This window comes from Apteryx mantelli, chromosome 5 (genome assembly GCF_036417845.1).
Source record: "Apteryx mantelli isolate bAptMan1 chromosome 5, bAptMan1.hap1, whole genome shotgun sequence".
Classification (NCBI taxonomy): domain Eukaryota; kingdom Metazoa; phylum Chordata; class Aves; order Apterygiformes; family Apterygidae; genus Apteryx; species Apteryx mantelli.
The window spans coordinates 67,283,665-67,308,645 of NC_089982.1; the positions used below are offsets into that span (position 1 = coordinate 67,283,665).

At 44.4% G+C, this 24,981-nt stretch overlaps 1 protein-coding gene across 1 annotated transcript; it reads left to right on the forward strand.

The window, feature by feature from the left end:
* Window positions 1–2,919: 2,919 nt before the first annotated feature.
* LGI2 (leucine rich repeat LGI family member 2) lies at window positions 2,920–22,851 on the forward strand (the record flags this gene model as incomplete). The annotated part of the gene is made up of 8 exons (XM_067298176.1): window positions 2,920–3,086; window positions 3,194–3,265; window positions 5,980–6,051; window positions 9,501–9,572; window positions 10,155–10,226; window positions 11,348–11,517; window positions 15,913–16,077; window positions 18,737–22,851. Coding segments are annotated over 8 exons (1,608 nt in total), but the record flags the coding sequence as incomplete, so codon positions are not given.
* Window positions 22,852–24,981: the final 2,130 nt, after the last annotated feature.

A 24,981-nucleotide genomic window follows, 5' to 3' on the forward strand; every position in this document is an offset into this window, starting at 1 on the left:
AGTCTATGAACTGAAATTTGAAGGAAAGCAACAGAATGCACATTATAGTGTTATTTCTAGCTCTTTAGAGCTCTATTTCTATGCCTTTTTCCTTCCCAAAGAAGAGAGAGAAATTCATTTTTATGCAAGGCTACTGTATGCATCTAACAGGCATAACTTTTTAAAACAAGTAGCTTTTGAATGTTCCATTAAGCAATTATATATATATATATGCATATATGCATATTTGTATTTCTGAACCTACACTGCTTTCTGTGCTTTGAACGTTCAGAAACAATTATTCATTTTTAATTTCAGCAAGCCAGGGCCGTCTGTTGTGTCCTGCTGGCACTCCAGGCTCCGTCCTCAGCCCCAGGACCCCCCAGCTCGCGTACGGGCCTCCTGTGGCACAGCACCTCGCCACCGCTGTACCTGCCTCTCTTTCCACGTCATCTTCCTCCCGTTCCCAGGCAGAGGCTCCTGCGGTGCCTGTGCCTCTGTGGAGAGGGCAGCCCGCACCCCCTCACTCAATGGAGCAGAAATGGTACCGGTGAAGCTGCATGAAACTCATCCGGGCAAAAACCAACAGAAACCTCTTCTTCCTCTTGCCCATGGAAGGAGAGATGATCGCCAAATAAATTGTAGTTAAAGCAGAAAACATCTTGTCTGCAAAATTAGCTGTGGTCAGTGATACCAGATAAATAGTGTTCCCTTCTGAAAAGCATCCTGGGAGTTTCAAAGGTCCGCACGAAACAGCTCAGCATGAGTAAAAGCCACAGAATTGAGCTTTTGGATCATAAAAGTCTTTGGTGGGGAAAAGGTGCACATCTTTTACAGAAGGTGCTTTACATACCAGTATGGAATATGCAGACACTTAAAACTTTGTAGCACTACCAAATCCTGAGGCTGTGTTTCCTGACACCGTGTCCAGTGTCACTGAGATGCTTGCACAGGGCAAACCTGACAACTGGCTGTCTAAAAGAGCCACTTTGGGTGGCTGCAGCGGCTTTGTTTCATTGAGACATTTTTTTCTGGTTCATGGAAGCATCACAATTTTGCTGTTATTTACGGAAATTAGCACTGTACTTTTTTTATTTCTGACAGCTTTCTTGTCATTTTTTCTTCACTTTACAGTGACCTCCGCATAAAGCAGCCATGAGCCAAAACAAAGAAAACTGGGAATGACACTGACTGCATATCATTTTCTGTCCCGTTTCTACCTAATCAGACCATAAAGGAAGTAACCTGCTAATTAAGCTGTTGTGCATACATTTTGAATTTTTGCTTCCTGTGGGGTTATACCTAGGTGGAGAGGCTGAGAGCTGTGCTCAGCACGGAGAAGAGAAGGCTTTTCGCTGTCTTACCTAATGAGGAGTTATAGAGGAGAGAGAGCCACAATCTTCTTGAAGCTGCACAGTAAATGCTGAGAGGCAACAGACAAAAGTTGCAGCAATGGGAATCCTGGCTAGATACAAGGGAAAAAAATCTTCTCAGTGAGAGTAGTCATATACTGGAACAAGTTGCCCAGAAAGGTTGTAGCATTTCAGATAAATTTCTTTTTTTAATTTTTACAGTAAATTTTGAACCCCCTGATAAATACTCAGAACCTAAGTTAAAGTTTAGATGTATATCAAACTAGTCTTCTGAATCCAAATCCAATCCATTTTTTGATTCTGCAAAAAGTTCACGAAAACAAATAATTTCTCGGTCAGCAATAAATGCATTCTTCACACTTTTTTTTTTCTTTCTAAGTTCTGGTGAACAGAAGCCTATGTTTACACAAGTCTCACCATCATGAGGAAAAAACACCTCTTCCCATGTTGGAGAATAACTAGATTAAAAAACTCTGCAAGATTCCAGTTCAGATAAGGATCCAGTCTTAATTCTGCAATCAAGAGCTTGGTTAAGTTTCAGGTCTGTAATTTTGTTCTTTCCTCCTGACAGAAAAAGTGCTGTCAGAGAATGAGATGCCCCGCAATGAGCTTTGGGGCATGTGGGGTGGGATGGGGTGCATGGGGTAGGATGGGCTGGGATGCGTTGGGATGCACTGGGATGGGGTGTCTGGGGTGGGACTAGGCACGTGGGGTGGGATGGGCTGAGATGGGGTGCTCTGGGTGGAATGGGTTGGGATGGGATGAGGCAGGATGGGATGAGATGGGTTGGGATGGGATGCATTGGGCAGGATGGTGGGGGGGGGCAGGATGGTGGGGGGGGCAGGGTGGGCTGGGCTGGGATGAGGCAGGATGAGGTGCATGGGTTAGGATGGGGTGCATGGGGTGGGCTGGGCTGGGGTATGGAGGGGACTGGGCCTGTGGGGTTGGATGGGCTGGGATGGGGTGGGATGGGGTGTTTGGGCTGGGCTGGGGCATGTGAGGTGGGATGGGGTGCGTGAGGTGAGACGGGCTGGGCTGCGGTGCGTGGGGCAGGATGGGACGAGGCAGGATGGGGTGCGTGGGGCGGGCTGGGCTGAGGCAGGGGTGCGTGGGCGGCGTGGACCCACCGGCTCGGTCCCGCCGGGCCGGGGCAGCGCGGCGCCCCGGCCGCTGCCGCACTGCAGCGGGCGCGGGAGCGGGGAGGGCGGCGCCGGGCGCCCGCGGGGCTCCGCCGGGCCGGGCCGGGCCGGGCCGGGCTCGGCTCGGCTCGGCTCGGCTCGGCTCGGCCCGGGAGCAGCGCGGGTCTGCGGCGGCGAAACGCGCGGCCGCGCTGCCGGGCGGGCCGCGACCCCCGCCGGGCGCAGCCCCCCCGCGGCGCCGGGCCGCGGAGGCCGCGCAGCAGCCGGCGCCGAGCGCCGCCCCGCCGCGGGCGCGGGCAGTGCCTCCCCCCCGCCCCCGCCGCGCCGGGCGGAGCCCCGCGGGCGGCGGCCCCGCACAGTCGGGGCGGGCGGCGCGGATGGCGGCGGCCGGGAGCGCGCCGCCCGCGGGCCGCATGGCGGCGGCGGGGCCGCTGCGGCTGCTGGCGCTGGCGGCGGCCGCCGCGCTGCTGCCGCCCGCCGCGGCGCGGAGGCCGCCGCCGCGCTGCGCGGCGCCCTGCAGCTGCTGGCGGGAGTCGGCGCTGTGCGTGGGGGCGGCGGGGCCGCCGCGCAGCCTGCCCGCCGACCTCGGCTCCCTGTGAGTGAGCGCGGGCGGGCCGGGGCCGCGCGGGCGGGCGGGCGCGCGGGAGCGCGCCCCGCGGAGCCCCCCTGTCCTGGGGCGCTCCCTCACTTCTCCTTCCCCAGGAGCCTGGTGAACGGGACCTTCTCCGAAGTCAAGGACAGGATGTTTTCCCACTTGCCCTCCCTGCAGCTGCTGTAAGTACCGCACCGCACCGCACTCCCTGGGGAAGCATGGTGCCGCGTAGCGCTTTGCCCTTCCCCGAAACGCAGTTGCGGGTGTCCTTTTGGAAAAGGAGATCGTGGAGAGAGCCACAGCTTGTGCAGCTCTGCTGATGTAGCTGCTCCTTCATGACTGCGGGACACGTTTTCTGTATTCCTATAGTAGCATCAAGCAGCTGATAAAACGTGTATTTATTTACTAAAGCAGGACAGGCTGTTTTCTGATTTTGTAAGTTCTTTTTTGAGGCTCAGCTTGACAAAGTTTAAGGCAGAGTTTTTCCCCCGTGAGCCATGTGCGCGTCCTCACTCATGCTCGTTTCGTGCTAATGAATCTCGCGTTCGCCTTGTGGCATTTATTGACGTTGCGGGGAGGTTCAGGTCGGCAGCGAGACCAGGCGGTGGGAAGGGCGGACATCGTGGACGTCCAAGAGAAGCACCCGCACGCGACGTGCCAGCACGGCCTGCAGCGTGCCCTGCGGCGCGGGAGCCGACCCGAGGGCAGCTCCTCGGGGCCTTTTGGGCCAGCCGAACGGCGGCTCCGTCCGCGCACAGGGTGGGCCTCGGAGGACGGCTGGGGAGACGGGGCGCAGGGCCGCGCGCTGCTGCCCGTCGTGACCTTGGGCAAGTCCCTTGATCGCACATGCGTTGCAGTCGTATGCGTGCCGGCAGCTCGAGTAGCGTACCCAGGCTTGCTTTAGTTTGGCTGCGGTGGGGGAAAGGGGGAGGCACGGAGATGTGGGGTTCAGTGCAGGCTACGCAAAGCCGCTGGGGATCTCGGCTGCTTCCTTGTGCGCTGCTCGGCATGGAGACCGTGCCCCTGTGTGCTTGACCCAGCCGGCCCCAACAGCCTGCCTGGCTTACCTGCAGCTCAAAGGCAGGTGGTGAGGAAAACTATATTAAAAACGTATGAGGCCCGCCAGAAATCCAGGCTAAGTTTCACAGATCTATAAATTAAAATGAGCCTTAGACAAGCATGCTAAAGGCACGTGGTAGTGTGACGGGCAGCCTCCCTGTAGGGCCTGCACTTTTTTCTTCTCAAAGGCCCGTGTTTCTCGCCTTTGGGGTGGGAGGGACAGCATCCCATGGGAAACGTGGGGAGAAGTGGGCAAAGCCAGGGGTGGAGGCTTTCACTCGCTTTAATAGAGCGCCAGGCGACACAGTCTGGGCAGAGAAGGTTGATGAACTTCGGCTGTTTTTAGGATGAGATATATTAGGCAAAATAACCAACCAAGTCATTAACCACCTCATTTCTAAATACAGCTGTCCTGATGTTGCAAGTGGGAAAATTACCTTTACCATCGTGTTAATGTGTTTTCCAATGTAAGATGCGTTCTCTAACCTTTCATAGGTAAAAAGCTTACCTGGGGAAAGAAAGACTGGTGGTCTCCAGCCCCCTTTCATTGCATGTGTGGGTCAGGATGGAGATTGGAGCATGCTCCTAGGATGCCTGCTCTGGTCTCCTCGGGGAAATAGAGGATTTCCCCAGAGTGTTTGAGCGTAAACCAAGTCCCAAAGCAAAGTTTTTGCTGGAGCTCAGGCCAGCACAGTGCCCTGGGCAGAGGAAAGGAGGACTTTGCCCACCCAGGAATGAGGGAAACAACAGACCTATGCCATCTCGATGAATCCTAGAGTGGTCTGAGGGAAAGGGTGGGTGGAAAATAGGAAATTAGGGAATTCTTTTGGATAGTGGTAGTGGGAGGAGTTGCAGAAGGTTATTCATTTTCATTAGATGTACTGGATTTCCAGGAAGAAATGGTGGGTTGTTTGGGGAGGGAGTGGGGAAAGGCAGTTGTTGAGAAAGGCAGAAGCCGCCCATTTCATTGTATGTAGTAGATCAGATGTGGGAGTGAGGTGGGGTTGTAACCACCACCACCAGCTTGGGCCCTGACAGATTTTGTTTGTTAGCGTAATTTGTAAGTTTGCAGGAGAAAAGGAATGATTAAATTACAAAAGAAATAAATGCTGAGCTGAGCACTTTCATGCAGCCGTGGTAAAGTAGTAATGCAAAGATTTATTTTTGATTGTAGTCTGAATCTTTCTCGGATTTCTTTGGGATAATTTAAGGAGCATTTGTATAGTATTAGCATAATAACTAGGATCACAGAGAAGGTTTGCATTTCGTGTTCATTAGTCTTCTAAATTAATTTTAGTAAAATGCCTAAAACCATATAAAAAGAGGATTAATAAGTGGCTACAGTAGAGCGATTAATGCGACATATTCACTTGCAGCTGAAAATTCTGGTGAGATTGTGCAGAAGTGATTCCTGTTGAGTAGGGTTTGGTTTTCTGGCTGAATGAGAAGTTTTGCAGTTTTCTTAAAACGAGGTAGCAGTTTTTGCCTTTGAACTTAAATATTGGAGATTGCTTACCTTTGTGCTTTGATGGAGCAGAGAAGGAGCTTTGCTGGCAGAGCTTTTCTGTAGCTTCTTTCTCCTGGACCTCGTTGTTGAGGCTCCGATGACAGCTGCTCCCGTGCAACTGCATTTTGTCCCTGAAGATGTAGAGGGGGGGCAAGGCAGCACCTGGAGCAGACACCACTAGTCCCATAGTATTTTATGTGTGTGGCCTCGACAGGATGATATGGGCTTGAGTCAGTAGGATTAGTCTGGTCATGGTCAATAAACACAACTGGCGTAATCTAGGGTGTCAAGTTTTAATATGCTTTCCTAACACCTGCTCTCCATTTTCAGCTTGCTGAACTCTAACTCCTTCACTGTTATCCGAGATGATGCCTTTGCTGGTCTCTTCCATCTAGAATACCTGTAAGTTTGGTATTTTATGTTTCCCCTGTCCTTTGTAAATCAAGATGTTTTGATAAGTTGCCTAGACTCCTGCCTTGGAGAAATAGTCCTTACTGTGATTACCAGGAGCAGCAGAAAGAGAGGATTTATATTCCATTTCTGTGCAAATATCCTTTATGGTTGCCTACCTTTTTTTTTTTTTAGAGGTTACAGTGGATTTTTTTAAAATATGCCGTGAATGCAAAGTGGCTCTGTGTAATTACAGTACACTGAAAAAGTCCTGCTGAGCAAGAACTTGCCTGGATTTACAGAACAGTGCCATCATGGTCAAGGAGTTCTGAGTTTCAGGAAAGAGTTGTTGAAACCTCTTCTGCCTGTCGTCACCCTGAAGAGGAGTTGCAGAGTGTCTGTACTGCCTAGAACAACCCTGGTTGCCAGACTGGTTCTCTTTCCCCACCTCTCCTCTCCAGCTTCCCCTTTGTTCTAATATCCCATTTAATGCCCGTGGCATTTATCTTTATAGTATAAATAATTATGAATATATGAATATATAAACATATATTTCATATAATGTAAAATATTGTAATTATTTATATTCTTATTTAAATTTATTTAACTTTCCTCTTCTTAACTTAGTTCGCTTCTTCATTGTTTTTTACATTACTTTCATTTCCCAATTTTTTTTTTTTTAGGTCACCCTTTTTTCTTTTAAAAAAGTATTAGCCCTGGTACCAGGTTGTCCTCACTTCATACTCCAAAGGACTGCCATTTCTCTGTGTTACCGGAAATGAGCTGGTATGTTTTTAAACTCTGAATGTGATCTGCAAAGATTAATCTTTCCACCCATCTTTCTGTGCTGAAAGGTAACTGTGGAAAATTCTGTCTTCTCTAGGAAGAACAATGTTCATAAAACTGACTCTTGCTAAAGTCTTACAGGAAAGTAGGTATTAAGATGGGGTATATTCAAGACTAAAAATCTGTGAGGAGTAGCCGACGATAGGATTAACGGACTGAGAAGTGACTTATGGTAAATGGTATATGCTGAAATACATGATTCAGCTACATCTGGACTTTTCAGTGCTAGCAAGAGTTATCTAACCATTCTTTTCTCCATGTGTCTACCTGTAAAAACAGTAATTTGCAGAATGTTTGAGAAAGGAAAAAACCCTGCAAATATTCTTACGTTGTTTAAATATTGACTTGCTTAAGCTTTCAGGTGCTCGTGAGCCCAAAATGGAGCTTGTTACAGTAGTGTGTGCTCTACTGACAGATGCACTGGTAACTGTAGCCAGACCCATATCTGCAAGAGAAACATCCTGCCCCTTCTCAGCTGATCACAGGGAAAATTTCTGCCCCAGTAGCTAATTGCAAACCGGGGAACAGAGTTAAGGCTGATTAAAACCTTACAATTTCAATCCTCTTTGGTAACAGCCAAACAAGTGCTCTCAGTTTATGGTTGTTGTCATTCTCCCTGCCAATGCCACGAAGTACTTCCTCCTGCCAGCAAATCTGACCTCTGCCTTTTGGGAACTGAGAGTGAGCAGCCTTTTTTCTTTCTTTCTATCTATCTTTCTTTCTTTTTTTTTCTTTTTTCCCTCTCCCCATATGGAGAGTAATACCATTAGAGCTTCAGTAACTCATGCCTCGCAGTTATCAATGGTTAGCTGTTACAGAGAGCAAGGAAACCCTGCTGACAAACAAGAACAAGAAGTTTCTTTGTGCACAAAGCACAGAGTCCAGGCAAAGAGCAGCTGGGCAGCGTCCACAGCATATACCCGTACAGCACACCTGTAGTGGCAGCCGCTGTTACGGCATCACGCCGCAGTTAGGGCAGTAATAGCGGCATTCAGGATACCGTTAAGACCATCTGGTTATGTTTACGGAGTCGGGATAATGGAGCTCCGATAAAGTTCGGAGCTTTGCTAGCAATTGCAGCGGCGTGCCAGTAGGTACATTCCCAGGGCAGCCTCCCTTCAAGGTCGGCTTCGGTGACACAAATCCACCAAATTGAGTCCCAGCACAGATGTCCATCATCTGCCTGCAGTGTGTCCAGCAGAACTGTGTTTATTTGTGCTGCCAGCAAGCTGGTGGTGTGCTGGGACGCTGGGGCTGGGCAAGAAGGAGCGGCTGCCGGCTGCTGCCTGGGTGCCATGTCGGGAAGCAATCTGGCTGTCTGCTCTGCTGATTGAATTTGTGTCCTGATGCGGCCTCGTAACGGAGGATGGCTGACCCTTTCTGGGCATCTTCCACGTGAACACATCTCATCTGCACCCATTGTGTGCAGGGAGAGGCCGTGACACTTCACGAAGGGTTTTGGCTCTGTCTGAACCCAGGGCACTTCATCTCCTGCATCCCCGTAAGGGCTGCAGCCCCCCCTTGGCTCTCTCAAGAAGAGACCTGGGCTTATGCTGTTTTACCTCCATTTCCCTGCAAGGCAAACAAGGGTGCACAGCAAGAAGGGAGACACTTTCATCCCCTAAACTTTTCAAAGTCGATGTGTGGTTTTCTGCATCCAGGTACACCTGTACCATGCAATAGCTTCAAGGTCACTGGGCTGCCACGCCAGCCTGCTTGACTGGGCTGATGGTGTATTTACACATGTGTCCTCAGCTGCTCTGGGGACAAGATGTTCAAATATCAGCTCTTTCTTTAAATGCTGATGTGCAGTCAGGACTAGCAGCACCCTCCTGCAATCAATAGGTGACTGTCGTTATTTCCACGGAGGTCGGGGCTGTGACTTGTGTGTGTCCTGCAGAGCTGGTGTCCCTGCTGGAGAGAGGTGACATATGGCAACATGGAGAAAAGCAAGGCTTTTTTTTTTTTTTCCTTGCCATTTTTCCGCACTTCTGGATAAATGGGATACCAGTACGTAACTGCAGTCCACATCGCTGCAGTGACAGTGGCCTGAGAGCCCGCTGGCTTTATGGGTACAGAGACAGCACTCTGTGTGCAGCAGCCCGGGCGCCCTCAGCACTGCCCGAGCACGAGCTCCCCTGAGCAGAGTTGTCTGGCGTCTGCAGCCTGTGAAGCACTTGCACCTCTCTGCTGCCCTGTGATTTTAAAATTTGGGCAATTTGTGAAAGGAAGGTAGGACTCTAGATGGACCTAAAGATGGACATCTCAGAAGCTTCTCCTCCCCAGGTCTCCTTCCTCACACACCAAACTGTATAGGAGGATTAAGTAATAAGAGGAATAATGTTTTTTTTGGTTTATTCGTTTTGTTCTTCTTCTGGTGGATCTTTCTGTCGTTTGCTCTCTCTTGCACTGCCTGGTACCTGCATCATTCCTTGTGTTTTACCAGAGGAAAGGGGAAAAGGGAATGTGAGTGACTCCACTGAGACTCCCTCAGTTTTAAGTCTGAAGGGGCTACCCAGGAACCTGCTGAGTTTGGAGGCCATAGGTTAAAATACCACCGATGATAATAATAGTGCTAATTAGAATCTTTTTTAAAATACTTATTTTTTGCCTAGATTCATTGAAGGAAACAAAATTCAAACCATTTCAAGAAATGCATTTCGTGGCCTTCGAGACTTGACTCACCTGTAAGTTGTTTAATGCTTAGTAGAATAATTTGTATTTGAACAAAACTCTTTGGTGCAGATAACTAGTTTTCATGCCGTATAGAACATTTCCCTATATCTCTGTTTGTCAGCTACCTCAGACTGTTAATAAGGTGCTTTCCACAAATTTAAAAAGTGTCCTTTAAAAAGCTCCTGCTCTGGCAGCACTACAGCATGTTCAGGTGCCAGTGCACACTTATGTTAGGACATAAGTGCAGCCCTTACCTGTGGATGCTGCCACTGATGCCACCTTAATCGTATGCTTGTGATTAATATTCCTGCTTCTTTTCAGCATGTTCAGTGTTTGCTGTGTGTGTTACAAAGCTTTTTCCAGGTGGAATGTGTATTTTACTCTTTTTTTTTTTTTTTTTTTTTTTACATCAGCTTCATTTTTCTCTCTCAATCACCATTCCCAAATGAGAATAATTAATATGTGCATGTTCCTGGTAGGTATTGTCAGTGCTAGTAGTTGTACGATACCAGATAATTAATATTATGTAAGTAAAGTTAGACTTGGTAAGAGTCAAGATGACAATGATATTAAGTTCTAACTTTCTTCTCTAGTTCTTTGGCCAATAACCATCTTAAAGCTCTGCCAAGGGATGTCTTCAGTGATTTAGACTCTTTAATTGAACTGTAAGTAATGAAAATCTTTCTATGGGCTGCCTGTTATTGCGACTCTACTACTGAGTTTTAAGTTCTGTTTTTTGTGTGGTGCTGTATCTGATATCCACACCAAAAATAAATGTGCATTTTCTTGTTCTATCTTTTTTCATTTAAAAGTTATTTACTTGGTAGACTCTCCTAAAATAACTGCTGTTTCTTAAATCACTGTTATTTTTCATGATACTGCACATAGTTTGCATTATTGTACTCCTTCTGATCTTGCACATCAATTTTGTTTAGTGAAAGGGAGACTGAATTTTAAGATTGCAATTTCTCTGAACATTTTTTCCTGTTATTTCTGCAAGTATTTCCTGAGATTATTTTAGTAAAAGGCATTAATTTAATAAATTATCCTTTTTTCTTTTGTTTTTGTGCAATGGGTAGCATATTGCTGACTTACTGTCAGCGTTTTCTTGTATAACTAAGCAGCTAGTCAGCTTTCCCTGTTTTTGACCTGGCTCTCCAAAATAGGGAAGTGTGATTGTAAGCCGCAAGGATTACCAAGGGATTGAAGAGCAGGTACAGTATTTGAAATCTTACATACATTGGTGGGAGAATATTACACTGACTAGACTTCACATCAGCAGTGACTAATTAAAAATATAAGCCCTTCATTATTATTTTGAATATCTCTGTATTTAATGTAACACAGAAATTGTACTGACAAGACTACTCTGTCAGCCAGTGGTACTGGAGTAGTTTATTGAAGCAATGGGATTTATCTATGTCATCAGCAGACGATGGGAGGCAGACTTGCAGCAGACATCCACACTGTGAGCATTTGTTATGTTACGGTCCTAATCCTTTGAAAACTTACAGATATAAGTGACTTTACATTTGAATCACAATTCTCCATGCTTAAGATTATACATGGGCATATTTCCTAGGTTGAAATTGTTTTCCAAGGACAACACTTCAATGGAAGTGTGTACATACTAAGAGAGTCAGAATCAAACAAGATGTCTTTCCTGTTCTCAGTTCAAAACTACATTAGATATTTTTAAATTCAGTATGTCAAGGTGCTAACAGTTATGTAGTATTCATATTGCTATCAACCTTTTCAAATATGTTTATTTCTGTGTGTTTTTTAGAGATTTAAGGGGAAATAAATTTGAGTGTGACTGCAAAGCCAAGTGGCTGTTTTTGTGGTTAAAGATGACAAATTCCACTGTTTCTGATGTCCTGTGTATTGGTCCAGCAGAATATCAGGATAAGAAGTTAAATGATGTGACAAGTTTTGATTATGAATGCACCACTACAGGTATTAAGAATGTATATTTCTAAGCACACCAAATGTGGTTAAATATCAGAAGTTTAGTCTGTAACCATTTTGTTTCTACGAGCATCATCTGGGGGGAGGGAAGGGAAGAAAGGGTTATATACAAAGCACTTTAGAATACCAGAACAGGCATCAATTGAGAAAATTACATTTTAAAGCCAAAGTAAGTAGAGTTTTTATTTGGATTAAGTGATAATGGGAGAAGAGCTGTGACTGTTCCTATTCCAAAAGGCTTGATTATGACTCACTTTGTGTCTTAATTTCATCACAGAATGTTTTCTATTGTCTGGAATAAAGCCATATAGTTATGTCAGATGAGCTTCCCAAAATCTCTGTATTTCACAGACAGCAATGGAAAGAAGTTTAGATAATGTGGCTATATCAGTTATCTTTATTCAATAGGCCACAATTTAATAGTATCAAATGTGGCAGCAATACTGCCAGCACTTTTTTATAGAACTCCATTACACTGGAGAGAAATTTCCAATAATATTCCAGCTACTGACTTGCTTAGGATCTTGATTTCTATTTTAGGTAACGTAAAGCATGCTGAAGGGAATGGAGAGAAACTTGCATGTGTTTATGCTTTTATTTTATGACCAAATATAACAGCAGTTACCTATATTTAAATGTGGCTACATCATACAATTGAGAATATCAGCTGCTATAGTATTGTTTTTCATGTATCTGATGAGAAGACATTGCCTTTATTTTCTGTACAGTAATATCAGAGGCATTCAAGTTCTCTGTCATCAACTCAGTCATCAAGAATGAGATAGAGCACCTGTAATCTTTTTTTTAAGAAGTAACAGAAAAGTTGATTATTTGTATCATGAGGTAAAGTTTTAGGACAAGGTATGAAAGGTAATCGAAGGGCAATACGTAAAAGAGAAAGAGAATGAACTTGGAGTTCAAAAATATGTTAGAAAAGCAGCAGAGGAAAAGGGTGGTAATCTGCTCCATAAAAGGATGTCAAAAACCCAAGAGTGACATAACTTGGAACTATGCTATGAACTATACTGAAGTTACATTCCTGTGTCTGCCAATCCACAGAGGTGCAAAAGTACCAAGTAAAAGTGAACTTTTCTTAAATCAAATTGAAGTAAAATAATTACACTGTACTAACCATGTGCAAAAATAAACCTTATTTACCTGATCCTCAGAGCTCTACTGACCTGCTGGCCCTCTGTCACATCCTTATATCTGCATATGTAACTATAAAGTTGCTGCAGGCAAAAATCATCCTTAATGTCACTCCCTTGCCCTGCTGTAAGTGAAGTTTTACCGAGTGTAAATCTAATTGCACATGCTATAGCGTTTGCTTGGAAACTCAGGTATTACGTGGTGCAAGGATTGCCCAGCTGAGTGTTTGTTCACATGCTATCAGAGAAGTGATCTGGCTGCATGCTGTATAGATGTGATGTATACAGATGTATAGATACTACTTCAGGTAGTATAGGGCATTTTCAAGCCAGTCTAACTGCTCTGAACGAAGAGCAAGTGTCTCAGGGCTTCGTGGCGCTCGAGCGCGTGGTGAGAGGTGATGGGGCAGAAGGGAGGAGCTCTGGCATCCTCCCAGAGTGTTTGAAAGGGGCAGACTGAGTGCAAGAGCGTGGGAGGCTGCTGCCTCGTGGTCATCAGCGCTGCAGGGGAATGTGTATTTGCTTTCAGGAGGCTTGAAAGCAGGCTTTGCGCTTCCATAGTCACTGGAAGCAGGCCTCGTACTTAGGTGGTACCTGCTTCGCCCAGGCTGCCAGGCAGGGAGGGATCGTCCCACTGAGCAGTAGTGTTTTAAAAGTTTAGCTCCTTCTGTATTCACCTACCTGGGATGTCTTCTGGAGGGGCTTCTCTCTCCCCACCAGCAGCAGCGGACTCGACCAGATACCTGAGGTTTTCTGGACTAGATATCTGGAGTCCTAGGTATATTAGGCAAAATGCATTATTAAGGCTTTCTGCACAGGGGAAGTTGCTGGAAATAAGGCGGATTTTGAATTAAGAGCCGACTGCTCCATATTCTCTCTCCACATGTTCACCCTTTGCGAAGAGCAAGCTGGAGGTCCCCGGTGCCACCGTGGTGGGACTGCCTCCCTCGCGCCGCGGGGAAGGACGGCTCGCGTCTCCGGGCCCAGGTGGCCCTGCTAGAGTAACCGTCTCCACCAAAGGGAAGCCCCTGAGGAAGAGGGGCCAAAGGGACAGCGGGAGCCTGTGCCGCAGGGTGGCCGCGTGGTGCGAGGGAGGCGGCGTAGATGGGGGCCAGCGAAGGGAGGGGAGCGGAGGGCAGCATCCTCCTCCCTCTCCCACCCAGGCTCATCCAGGCCGAAAGAGAAAAATGTTGAAAAACATCCCTCCCCTCCTCAGCCCTTACCTTATATTTACTGTATGGTCTCTTCCTAGCATTAAAGCAGGGTAGGTGGACCTGTGTGTGAAAGTAGGTCAAGCTCCACAGCCCGAAATTCATCTCAAGCCTGACACGGCAGCAGCTCTTCACTGTGTGACTTGGGGCTGTGTTGGAGTCTGGGATTTCCAACTGGTGCTAAAAGTGGCGTTTACTGTTTTTTACTGATCGCTACTTTAGTTAGCCACTCTTACGCATCCAGTGATACAATGAGCCCAGTGACAGGTACAAGTCAAAATAGCTTTGTTAGCATTGTGTCATTCCTGAAGGAGCCCTGGGTTTTAATGTGCAGATTGGCTTGCTTTAATTCACAGATGCCAAATACCTGCCCTCAGAGTGTTTCAGAGCTGTCCAGATGTTAAAAAAGATGTCTCTTTCAGTGTTGGATCTGGGTTTGGGTTGGTGCTTTTTTTTGCTTTTCCCAAGATTTTAAATGTATTTTGATTTTCTGTGACTGTATCAGTTATTGTCGCATCCTTAGTTACATTTTATGATTTATCACTTTTTTGCTCTCTGCCTACCTTGGTGTCAGTTCTCTCCAGTCCTGCTATTTTCCCAGTGAGAATGAAGATAAATTCCCTGTTTTCACACTGGCATTTATGAATCAAGCCCATGGTCTATTTATAGTAGTCACCCAAAGAATGGAGCCTGTCATTTCTTTTGCAGCTGTGGAGTCTGGTGTACTTGTTCAGTTGTAGTTGTCTATCTTTATTCTCCAGAAGTATAACTCCTCAAGGGCAGGGCTTTCAGGCTTGTGTAGGCATAAAGTTCTTCATTTGAAAGCAATTATTTTATAATGGACCAAAATGAAGGATCAGAGTGAGGACTTAATTAACGTGTCACCAGAATTCCTGGATGCTCAGGCTCTTCCAAAGTAGGAATGAATAGTGAAGCATGTAGCAAATGGAGCTTAATACAGAGGCATGTCTGGTTCTGCAAAGAAACTTCATCTTAGTGGAAGTTTCATTTCCTTTTCTGTTTAACTATATCTATATATAACTTCAGTCCAGGTCTTCTGCCACATTCTAGAATGAAACATGTTATAAATGTTGTTTTTCCTGTGTCAACTCTGCTGTATTGATTTCTTTTTCTGAAAATTAATGACCTTGCCCAGCTGTCAGTCCAAATATCAAATTCAGACCTGAGTTTCCTCATTTTGCCCCAAATGGGCTGTAAGCTGACTACTGACTTAGCCCAAGGGGAATTTTAGAATTAAGTCTACAAAGACGCTTGGTTTTTGAGAACAAATCTTGCGCTTGGGAGTTAGGTTCCTAATCTTAATGGGTTGCTTCGAATCCTTGGTCTTAGAATCTAGAACACATTTTCCACCAGATAGTAATTTGCAGGTTGGTCATATTTTATGCCTAAACTACTTTACAATGTCCCATAAAACGTTATGTTAACTGAGTTTTTGATTACACTGCTTTGTCTATGGTCTAGCCAAAATGGGGTTGTCCCCAGGCAAACTTCAGATATAATTTCACTTTCTGCCTGGTTTAGCATAACACAAATTGCGAGTGATTAAATTTGCATGTCTTTAACAAGTTATTGGACTTGAGCTGGAAGTTGTTGCCTCTCAGCTTGAAAGTGATTTTAGCAAGGCCATTTCACTTGACGGGAAAGCAACTTCCAGCTGAGGGGAAAGAGACTTCTCTCTCGATGGCATGCGACCCTGTGAATGTATCTTAATTTCACTGGTATCAGCCAAACTAGGTGCAAAATCAGAATTCTGGCACTATTTACCTCTCTTGATCTCCTTGGAAAATGTTTTTCCTGAGGACAGTTTATGATGCCTAAAGCAGGATACTCTCTTTCCTGATTGCTGCATGCCCGACACGTGAGCACTGACAATTCCATGTTATACAAAATCCAGAATATTTCACTTGAAAGCGTTTTTCAGTGTTAATGATTGTAATCAGCAACCACTTATTTTGTGTTTCCAGCCAGGATGTATCCTAATTGTTATCAATGTATGTTTCTAGATTTTGTTGTTCACCAGATTTTGCCCTACCAGTCAGTTTCAGTGGATACATTCAACTCTAAGAACGATGTGTTCGTAGCCATTGCACAGCCTAGCATGGAGAACTGCATGGTCCTGGAGTGGGATCACATTGAAATGAATTTCAGGAGTTATGACAATATCACAGGTACATGAACACTGGGATTCCAGTTGTTGATGGACTACTGACATTTCACAAGGAGAAACTGTGAAGAGGAGATTCATAGATGGGAATCAGTTGATGCTTTTCGTCCTTAATCTCTGAAATCAGCAGTTCAAAGTGTGAAAGGTTTGGACAAGAATGGTTTTATGGAGTAGCGCATCTTTTTAATACACACACTTTTAACCTCACTATAGCACACAGGCTAGGCTTTTTCTTGTCTGTATGAGAGTTCTGGTCTCGCAGACAGGTCTGAAGGCACAGATGCTTGCTGTGCATGTCACGCTGTGGCCCAGCTTTGACACTGCCTATGTTATGCTGTGGGTTAAAGTACAGGTTACAGAAGCCCTTACTGTTGCCCAAGTGCCTGCAAAACTGAATATAAAAATAATCTCCTGTGTAGAAAGAAATAGATACAGAGGGTGTTTCTAGGGTGGACAGGTCAGGAAAGCTTGTCCCACAGCTGAAGATGATAACATTGAAATGTTTAAGCCATGGCTATTTCCTAAATAGGTGTACTATAAAGCTTCCACATTTACTTTCCATTTACAAAAGTGCTAAGTTTGCATCCTGGCCAGATTCCTTACCAAACAATAGCGCATGTGGATACCAGGTGGTTTTCTAATGCTAGGAACCATTCTGTCCTGAGCTGACATTTGTGGTGCTATACAAAGCTCAGTCAATCAGCGCTGTGTCTTCTGACAGCAGGGAGGGAGTCTTTAGAGCTATTATACACTGTCAGGTTTCCTAACCACTTCAAGCTATTAGTTCTAAAGACTTTGGAGCTAAATTTATCCATGAAGCATTCTTTCCTCCTGTTCCTTGTTACATGTAATAGATTACTTCTCACCTTGCAGTCTCGGTGACAAAGAGCATGTTGTGTCTTTGGCAGGTGTTCTGAGAAGTTTACAAAGACAGCAAACAACTACCTCCTCAGATCAGCTTTGTGTCACTACCGAAAGTTTACAAGATGCTACCTCTCTGTCAGGAGGTTTTGGAAATGGAAAATTTTGCATTTTAGGTTCCATTATGTGTTGGTAGATGAGGGGAAAATATATGCCAGTGGATGTAAAATTAGAAACAGATGGACCAAAGAACTAGCAGAGCTCTAGAGAAGCTCTGGAAATGAAGTTGAGAGCTTAGGTCATTTGCAAAGTTGGGCAAGACAGCTGGTGAAATAGTTCATTTGTGTGAGTTTGTCTTCCAGACATATTTCACCTTCATCTGAATGGCATGATTAGGAGACACTTCCACTCAGGACTTGTGTCCTGGCTCCTTTGCACACCCAGCATGTGCACCAAGACTCATTTCTCAAATGTCACACCTGGGTTTTTGGAAGGCCAGAGCTTAAGCTCTGGACTCCAGATATAAGTGAGCTAGAGACTTCTGTCAGAGTACACAAAGGTAAGAGCCTTTTGCAGAGCCTAAAGAGCATTTTGTAGAGCTCAGGATCCAACTACAAACTCCATGGGGAGTTTCATTACTAACTGTATGTTTGGCATTCAGATGTCAAAATTTTGCTCTTTACAACATGGGCAAACGGACCTGAACTAGTTGTCAAGATTGCCTTTATAGTTGATACGCAGAGAAACGGGCATTCTTGCCCTCTCCAGAAGGAGACATCTGCAATAGGCCAGATGAATTCTTTTCTAGAAGCATTTTTTTTGACTAGATTAGGCCAGAAGGAGCTTGGATGATCAGCTAAAGTATGGATGTCTACACTGCAGATACCTAATGGTATTCCAGATAAGTCTCACCCCTCCTACAGTACTAGCCCTGGAAAGATGATAAATCATCACAGGTCAGATCTGAAACAACCATGGATAGCAGGTCACCTAAGATGCCAGTGCAAGTCTCCTGAAATGACTTTGATAGAGCAAGCATAGAAGAGTCTGTGCAGATACATCTCTATTTCAACTATATGTTTACAAGAGGAATTCCTCTTTTCTTGCAACAGGTGCTTTCATAAATAGTCTGGTTGTTACTTTTCTAGATGCGGATCTTGTATAGCGACTTGACATTTATCAAAATGGACCTTAACCTGATCTGATCTAGTCTGGCAACTGCATTATTCCTAAATATTTTGAGTTGAGATGATCTTTTCATCTTGCTGTCAGGCGATGTATCCATAGGACACATCAATATTTCCATTTACACTAATGAAAATGAGGGTCTGCCTTCTTGGAGCAAGAAAAAACTGGAAAGGCAGACATTCCAAGAGTAAGAGAATTCTAAATTCCTGCTGAGTCATGAAATAACAAGTCTTATTATTTTGGAGTAGTAAAAGCTGGCTCAGATAATTGTTTTGGATATTAGGGGGCCGGTGCCTGAACAGAGAAAGAAAAAGTATTCTGGATAAAAAGGAGTGAGTGTTTTAGGGTGCATCAAACTTGGACACCTCAAAGGGTGTGATAGTTCCAACATCTGAAGTCATCTTTTCAGTTGTTGGGTGGAAAATAAAAATGACATGTGTGATACAGCATGAAAAGAAGCTCTGGTGGCATGCAGTAAAAGACAAAAACAATTTTGAGATGGTAAAGTTTAAAAAAAAAAAAAAGGAATGGGTTGATTTTGCAAATCTCTGTTTGTGTTGTAAGCGGTGGTGTGTACTGTGCTAATATATGTGCTTTTTTTCTTTGGGCAATAGGTCAGTCCATAGTGGGATGTAAAGCCATTCTTGTTGGTGACCAAGTCTTTGTGGTGGTGGCACAGCTCTTTGGTGGTTCACACATTTACAAGTATGACGAAAGCTGGACAAAGTTTGTTAAATTCCAGGATATCGAAGTATCTCGCATTTCCAAGCCAAATGATATAGAGCTTTTTGAGATAGACAGTGAGATGTTTTTTGTTATAGCAGATAGCTCTAAAGCAGGTTTGTCAACAGTGTACAAGTGGAATAACAAAGGTTTCTACTCCTACCAGTCACTTCACGAGTGGTTCAGGGACACCGATGCTGAGTTTCTGGATATAGATGGGAAATCGCATTTAATCCTCTCTAGCCGCTCACAGGTTCCCATTATACTCCAGTGGAACAAAGTTTCAAAAAAGTTTGTCCCACACAGTGAAATTCCCAACATGGAGGATGTCTTGGCTGTGAAGAGTTTTAGGATGGAAAATAGCCTGTTCATCACACTCACGAGATTCATTGGTGACTCCAGAGTCATGAAATGGAATAGCAAACAGTTTGTGGAGATACAGGCTCTTCCATCCCGAGGAGCCATGACACTGCAGCCTTTCTCCTTTAAGAATAATTACTACCTAGCCTTGGGAAGTGACTATACCTTCTCCAAGATATACCAGTGGGATGGTGAGAAGAAGCTCTTTAGGTTGTTTAAAGAAATCTATGTGCAAGCACCGCGTTCTTTCACAGCTGTGTCAACGGATCGAAGAGATTTTTTCTTTGCTTCTAGTTTTAAAGGCAGCACACAAATATTTGAACATATCATCATTGACCTGAGTTTATGAAAAGCTGCTGGAGTGAAATTCATTTAAAATGGCATTTATACACAAGCAAAACAAAGAGAGATCCGTCCAAAAATAAGGTGCACCTGTGGAGTGTGACAGCATTTTCTGGACTTTTAAAACTTGCCTGTTAATCAGGGATTACCTCTACTTGGTTACTGCATGACATGTCCATTTTATCCTTTTTCAAAGACACTTTACAATCTGCAGTCATTCAGAGGGGAGTGCAATGCATTAGGATTAATTTTGACATCAAAGACTGATTTGCATTTTACCCAGAAAACTACCTTAAATTGGATATCTCATTAAAAAAGCAAAGAGGAAACCATACAGAGCATAGAAATGGTCTTGATTCCTAAACTAACACCTCAGTAGTGATATTTAAGATGGGAGGCAGTTGTGCATAGTTGCTGATGGACTGTAAAAGTGAACAGCAGCTTTCCAAAATGCACTTTCTGTTGGGTTCTTGAGGTCTGTCTTCAAAATCTTTGTGGTTTACAATAAGCCCCAGGCATCATTTTAATTCATTGCAGATCAAAAGGAAAGTCATAATCCAGTGCCATTTTTCTTCCCTTAATCAGTATTTCAGTAACAAATTGTGCATTACAAATAGCCCAGCCCACAATGGCTGGATAGCCAGGAAAAGAAGGGTCTGTCACTTCTGGACTTTAACATCTTAACAGTGTTAGGTTAATACTGACAGAAAGTCACAGAGAACTGCTTGGTGGCATGAGTGAATCAACTGCAAGCTCAGTCTAATTTAAAATGTATTAATAGCTTTTCCAGAAATACACCCCATTTAGCCCTCAGTCACACTCTTCCTGATGATCCCCATAGATTCTGGGGCATTTTAACAAGTAAGGAATCTGTCGTGATCTCCCGTTCTTCTAGAAAGCACAGCTTAAATGTAGTTTGAAGGATACATCTGTGTTCATGTTCTCCGAGCCATAGCTCTTCTGCACGCAGTGAGCTGATTTATTCTCCAGAGGTCTCACTCCAGCACAGCTCCCAAGCTGTAAATTCAGGCATGGATCATCAAAAGATGTGTTTGGGGAATTCTCCTTCTGTCTGAGGTCTAAATGCTACTTTGGTATCACCAAATCTTTTGAAATCAAGGCAGCCAGAGCTGTTTCAAGCTAAGCCTAACCCTGGTTCCAAAATGGGAATTTTCCTCTTGATCATTCAAGGCTTTTGCCAGGATGCCAGGCAAGAAGTCAGATTGAACAGCAGGATGTGAATAGACCGTGCTATATTGGGTATTCTTAAAAGTATTTTGGGTGGCTACAGATGAAGACATTCCCTCATCCTCAACAGGGCAGTCGTGGCATGCATAGAGCCTCTGCCAGGCTGTCTACACCCTTATCCAAGACAGCTGCATATCAGAGCCTTCTTTTGTTTCATTTATGCAATATGCAATTTCTTTAAACATATTACCAATTAGCATATTAGCCTGTTTTATCATGAGCCTGTTTCTGCTGCACTCCTGACTTGGGGAATAACAAGGCTTTGTGTAAAGCAAGCAGAGCAAATGAAGCTGGCCTTTATTCTTTTGTAACAAAGACCATCGCAGCATCTCTGCACTGCCTGAGCTTCACTTTTTTGCCTGGGATGTGCAGAAACATGCCCTGTTATCACAAACAGAGATGTTCCTCGCAGGCTTTGTGACATCCAAAATGCGAATGGTGCCGCAGAGGCGGATGATGCTCAAGGACTCCCATGAGGAGTCATAAGCTACCAGTGACCTGGAATATCCCAGTCTTCACCAACTTTTGTATAGCTGCTATGAAATAAAATTATTCCTGGCCTGACAGAGATATAATTCATTTTATTGTGTTTCTAAATTCCATGCTAATTTTTTCCCAGTGTAGGTGCTCATCCTGGGTTTATTTTTGACTACAGTTTAGACGATCCAGCCCTCTGAAGTATTGAGCTCTGCCTGTGAATCCTAATGCGGTGTCTGTTCCTGTGATTCAGGCTAGTAGACACTCTCTGTCTTCACCTCGCAAACCAGCCTTCTGCAGTAAGTTTTGGCAATAGCTCTCCTAGGATTAAGCTAACAAGTCCCACAAAGCTAAGATATGATTAGTATGTCTGCCAGTGAATGAAATTTCTTACTGTTCTCCCAGTTTACTTTTTAAAGCCTCTCCTTATGCAGCGGGTATGGCTGGCAAGCAGTTTCTTTAAATTGCATTGCCAGAAGGCATTTTTCATTGCTCTTCTGTCCAGTGTGCATGTTTAGCTACAGTTATTTTTTCTGCTAAGAAGGGGCATTTCTCAGTGTGCTGGCACTTTCTTTTCGGACTCACTGCTAGTACCCTTAACTCAGCAAGGGGCATAAGTCCAAAAATTAAAAAGCTAGTTTAAAGAAACTGGATCTTGATATTTTTGATCAGAAGGAAGGCAAGAGGATGGTGGAAAAGAGCTTTTGTATCCATTAGCAAACGATTGCACTATTCGAGAGCCAAGGGGCTTTGAGACTTGGCTATCAAGTTGAATTAAATTAAAAATGTCTCTGCAGAGATGGGCTTAATAAAGAGGAAAAAGTGATCAACGGGAGTGTAGCTCATTCACGTGGGACCAGAAGAAGCGAGAGCGGAGAATGGATTTTGCAGGATGGCAGTGTCTCCGCTGCGCAGCTGCCAGCCCCAGAGCCAAGCGTGGCAGCCCTGGCCAGAGCGCCGGCTCGGCACCCGCACCCCGCTTTCTGCCGAGCTAGCTCACAGGCCGTCCTGGGATCAAAGCAGTAAGGAGGGGGCACAAAAGCACCAGCTGGTGAAGAAAAGGGGTTACAATACATTTTACAGAATTAAATAAGGCAGTGTCTCAAAAAGAGCCTTATTCTGGTCTCCCTGCTCCCAAGGAAGAGCTCCAGATTACAGCCAAAATAACAGCAGTTACTGAGTGCCTAAAATACTCTTTCTTTCTGCCTTCCCAAATGCAACAATAGTATTGTCTCCCTGGCCTGTATTCTGTAATATAAATTGTTTTGGGTAGTAAATAAACTATGCATATCCATAATTTACTGCGCCTGTCAGAACATCAGAAAAGTATAGGACAGTAAGAACAGATAACAGAGCATGCCCCTTGGTAATTTTTAATGTATTTTCAAATACATACAATTATGTAAAGAGCAGTAGTTTGTATAAAAATACATTTAATACAGTATGGTAGCTACAGTGGAAACATTTTAAGGCTGTATATACATTTAGCTTTTTTTAGTAAAGAGATGATGTAATCTATGCTACTGACACATGTATGTACTCTTTCAGTATGTGAATAAAAGGTAGTAAACAAGACTAATAGTGATGCATTGTGTGTGTTAAAATATCCATACTGTGAAGTAAGCGTGTTCCTGCTTGAATTCAGAGGAACACTGGGTTTTTGGGCTTCCTTGGAAATAGAGCTTGTGTGTGGTTCAGGGTTGTGAGCTCTCTTCACACCAGCCATAAAGTGGCAAATTATTTCCTGCTCCTGTCATATAGTACAGAAAATCAGAAGACAAACTATCCACTGTGCTCCTGTACGCATCTGCGACCCACCTAGAGGGTGGACGGATTGACCATATGCCGTAAGACCTCATACAGATTTGCTGTCAAACTGGGAGCAGCTTTGTAGCCAAGAGTTCCTGAACTACAGCCACAGCTCTTGTTTTGCATGTACAGTGCTGAGAAATATTAAGTGGCCCGGGGTAAAGAAAAGCCCTGTTAGAGCATGTTCACCTCATTAGGAAGAGGCACGGTTCCCAAAAGTAATTGCAAAAACTAGCACTTAAAATATTTTGAACGAGATTGGAGAAGGCAATATACTACCAGAAGCTGTTTCACACTGCCAGAGGGATGGACAAGGTGAGCAAGACCTTGTCCATTTAGGATCTGTTGTGGTTTTTGGAAACCCGAACTGGAAAGCATCCCTGCCCTGGGCTGGTTTCTGTGCTGGGGTAACTCGGACTTCCAAGGCGTTGCTGTTCCCTTGCTTTCCTTATACCCCCTCTAGCGTTACTAAGTATGTAATGCAGCTCCCGTTTGATTTTTCAGTTCATATTAAATGCATGTTTTCTTCATTTTTTTCTTACGACAAAACCAAGAGATCTTCATTCTCAAACTGTAAGGTAATTAAGCAGGCTTCTTAAATGCAGAGGGGATAGGAACCAAACCCTAAAATAACTCCATAGACTTTCAGATCTTTACTGTGGTCTCTTAAGATTTTCTAAATTTTACTGGATCATTGACATTTCTTCTGAAATCACAAGAATAAAAATAAATATATCATCAGTGAACAAATTTTATTTAAAGTAAGGCTTGAGCATTATTCAGTGATCAAGCTATTCACTAATACAAGGAATAATTTCTTTTGTTTCCTCCTCTTTCTCCAAAAATAGCAAAATTGCCTGTAACTAATTACAGGTTTGCGCAATCAAAGGCATCTCTGACATATCATAATGGGATGCAATTGCTCTGGGATCACTGCTTTCCTTTTGGGTATTCCACCTTTTTATGAGTCAGCAGCCTTTGTCATGTGGTTCATTGAAACTACATCATAGTTCAAACATCAGCTTCGAATCAGCACGATTTCCCCACCTAGCCTCCCCACTTCTTTGCCCTTGCAAGTTAATTTTTTCCCCATCCTTTATCACCTTTTTCAAATCTTCCTCTGAAAGTTTCTATTCCTATTCCTCCTTGAAAGTCACAGCAAGACACCAAGAGAAAAGCATTCCCAAAGAGCAAACCAGGGACTGTTATTCCTCTGCAGATTTTGAGACCAGAGTCATTTTGAAAATTCAAGCCCAAGGCAATTTCACAAGGAACAGCTGTACTTGGTCCCACTCATTTCCTGTCCTAAGGACTGAGCTGCTACCGCAGCTCCCTCTTGGTAGCAGCGCCTGTGGCCAGCAATTATAGATGCTTTTTTTTCACACCCTAACCCAGAAGTGGAGCAGCAGCTGCTAATGCTGCTTCTCCACCCCGTGTCTGGAAACCAACCTCTCAGCCCCTCTTGCTTTGCCTGTACAGTCATGGCCTGCTTTTTGAGAAACTCCAAGCTCAATGATTTGTTAGGCTTTTTGACCTTCAAACTCTAACAGAGCTGGCTGGCCACATGGTGTTTGATCCTCCATAAAATAAGAGGCTGGTACTGTTAAAGCATTTCAAATGATTGATAGCTACAAAAACTTAATCCACCTCCAGTAATACTTTCCCCTATAAGCAATTGCTGTTCTTGCCACAGAGCCAAGTGCTGATCTGCAGAGGTGTTTTGCAAAATCTTGAATGTGAGAAAAGTTGCTGGAAGATGAGATCCATATTATGAAGTGCTAGGAAAGTCCTGTTATTTTTAGGTCTCTTCTGAGTGGAATCATGTCCAAGTCCCAAGGTACCAACGAACCACTCATGCAGTAGCTGCATACATTGGGAATTGGACATGATTCCCTACAAA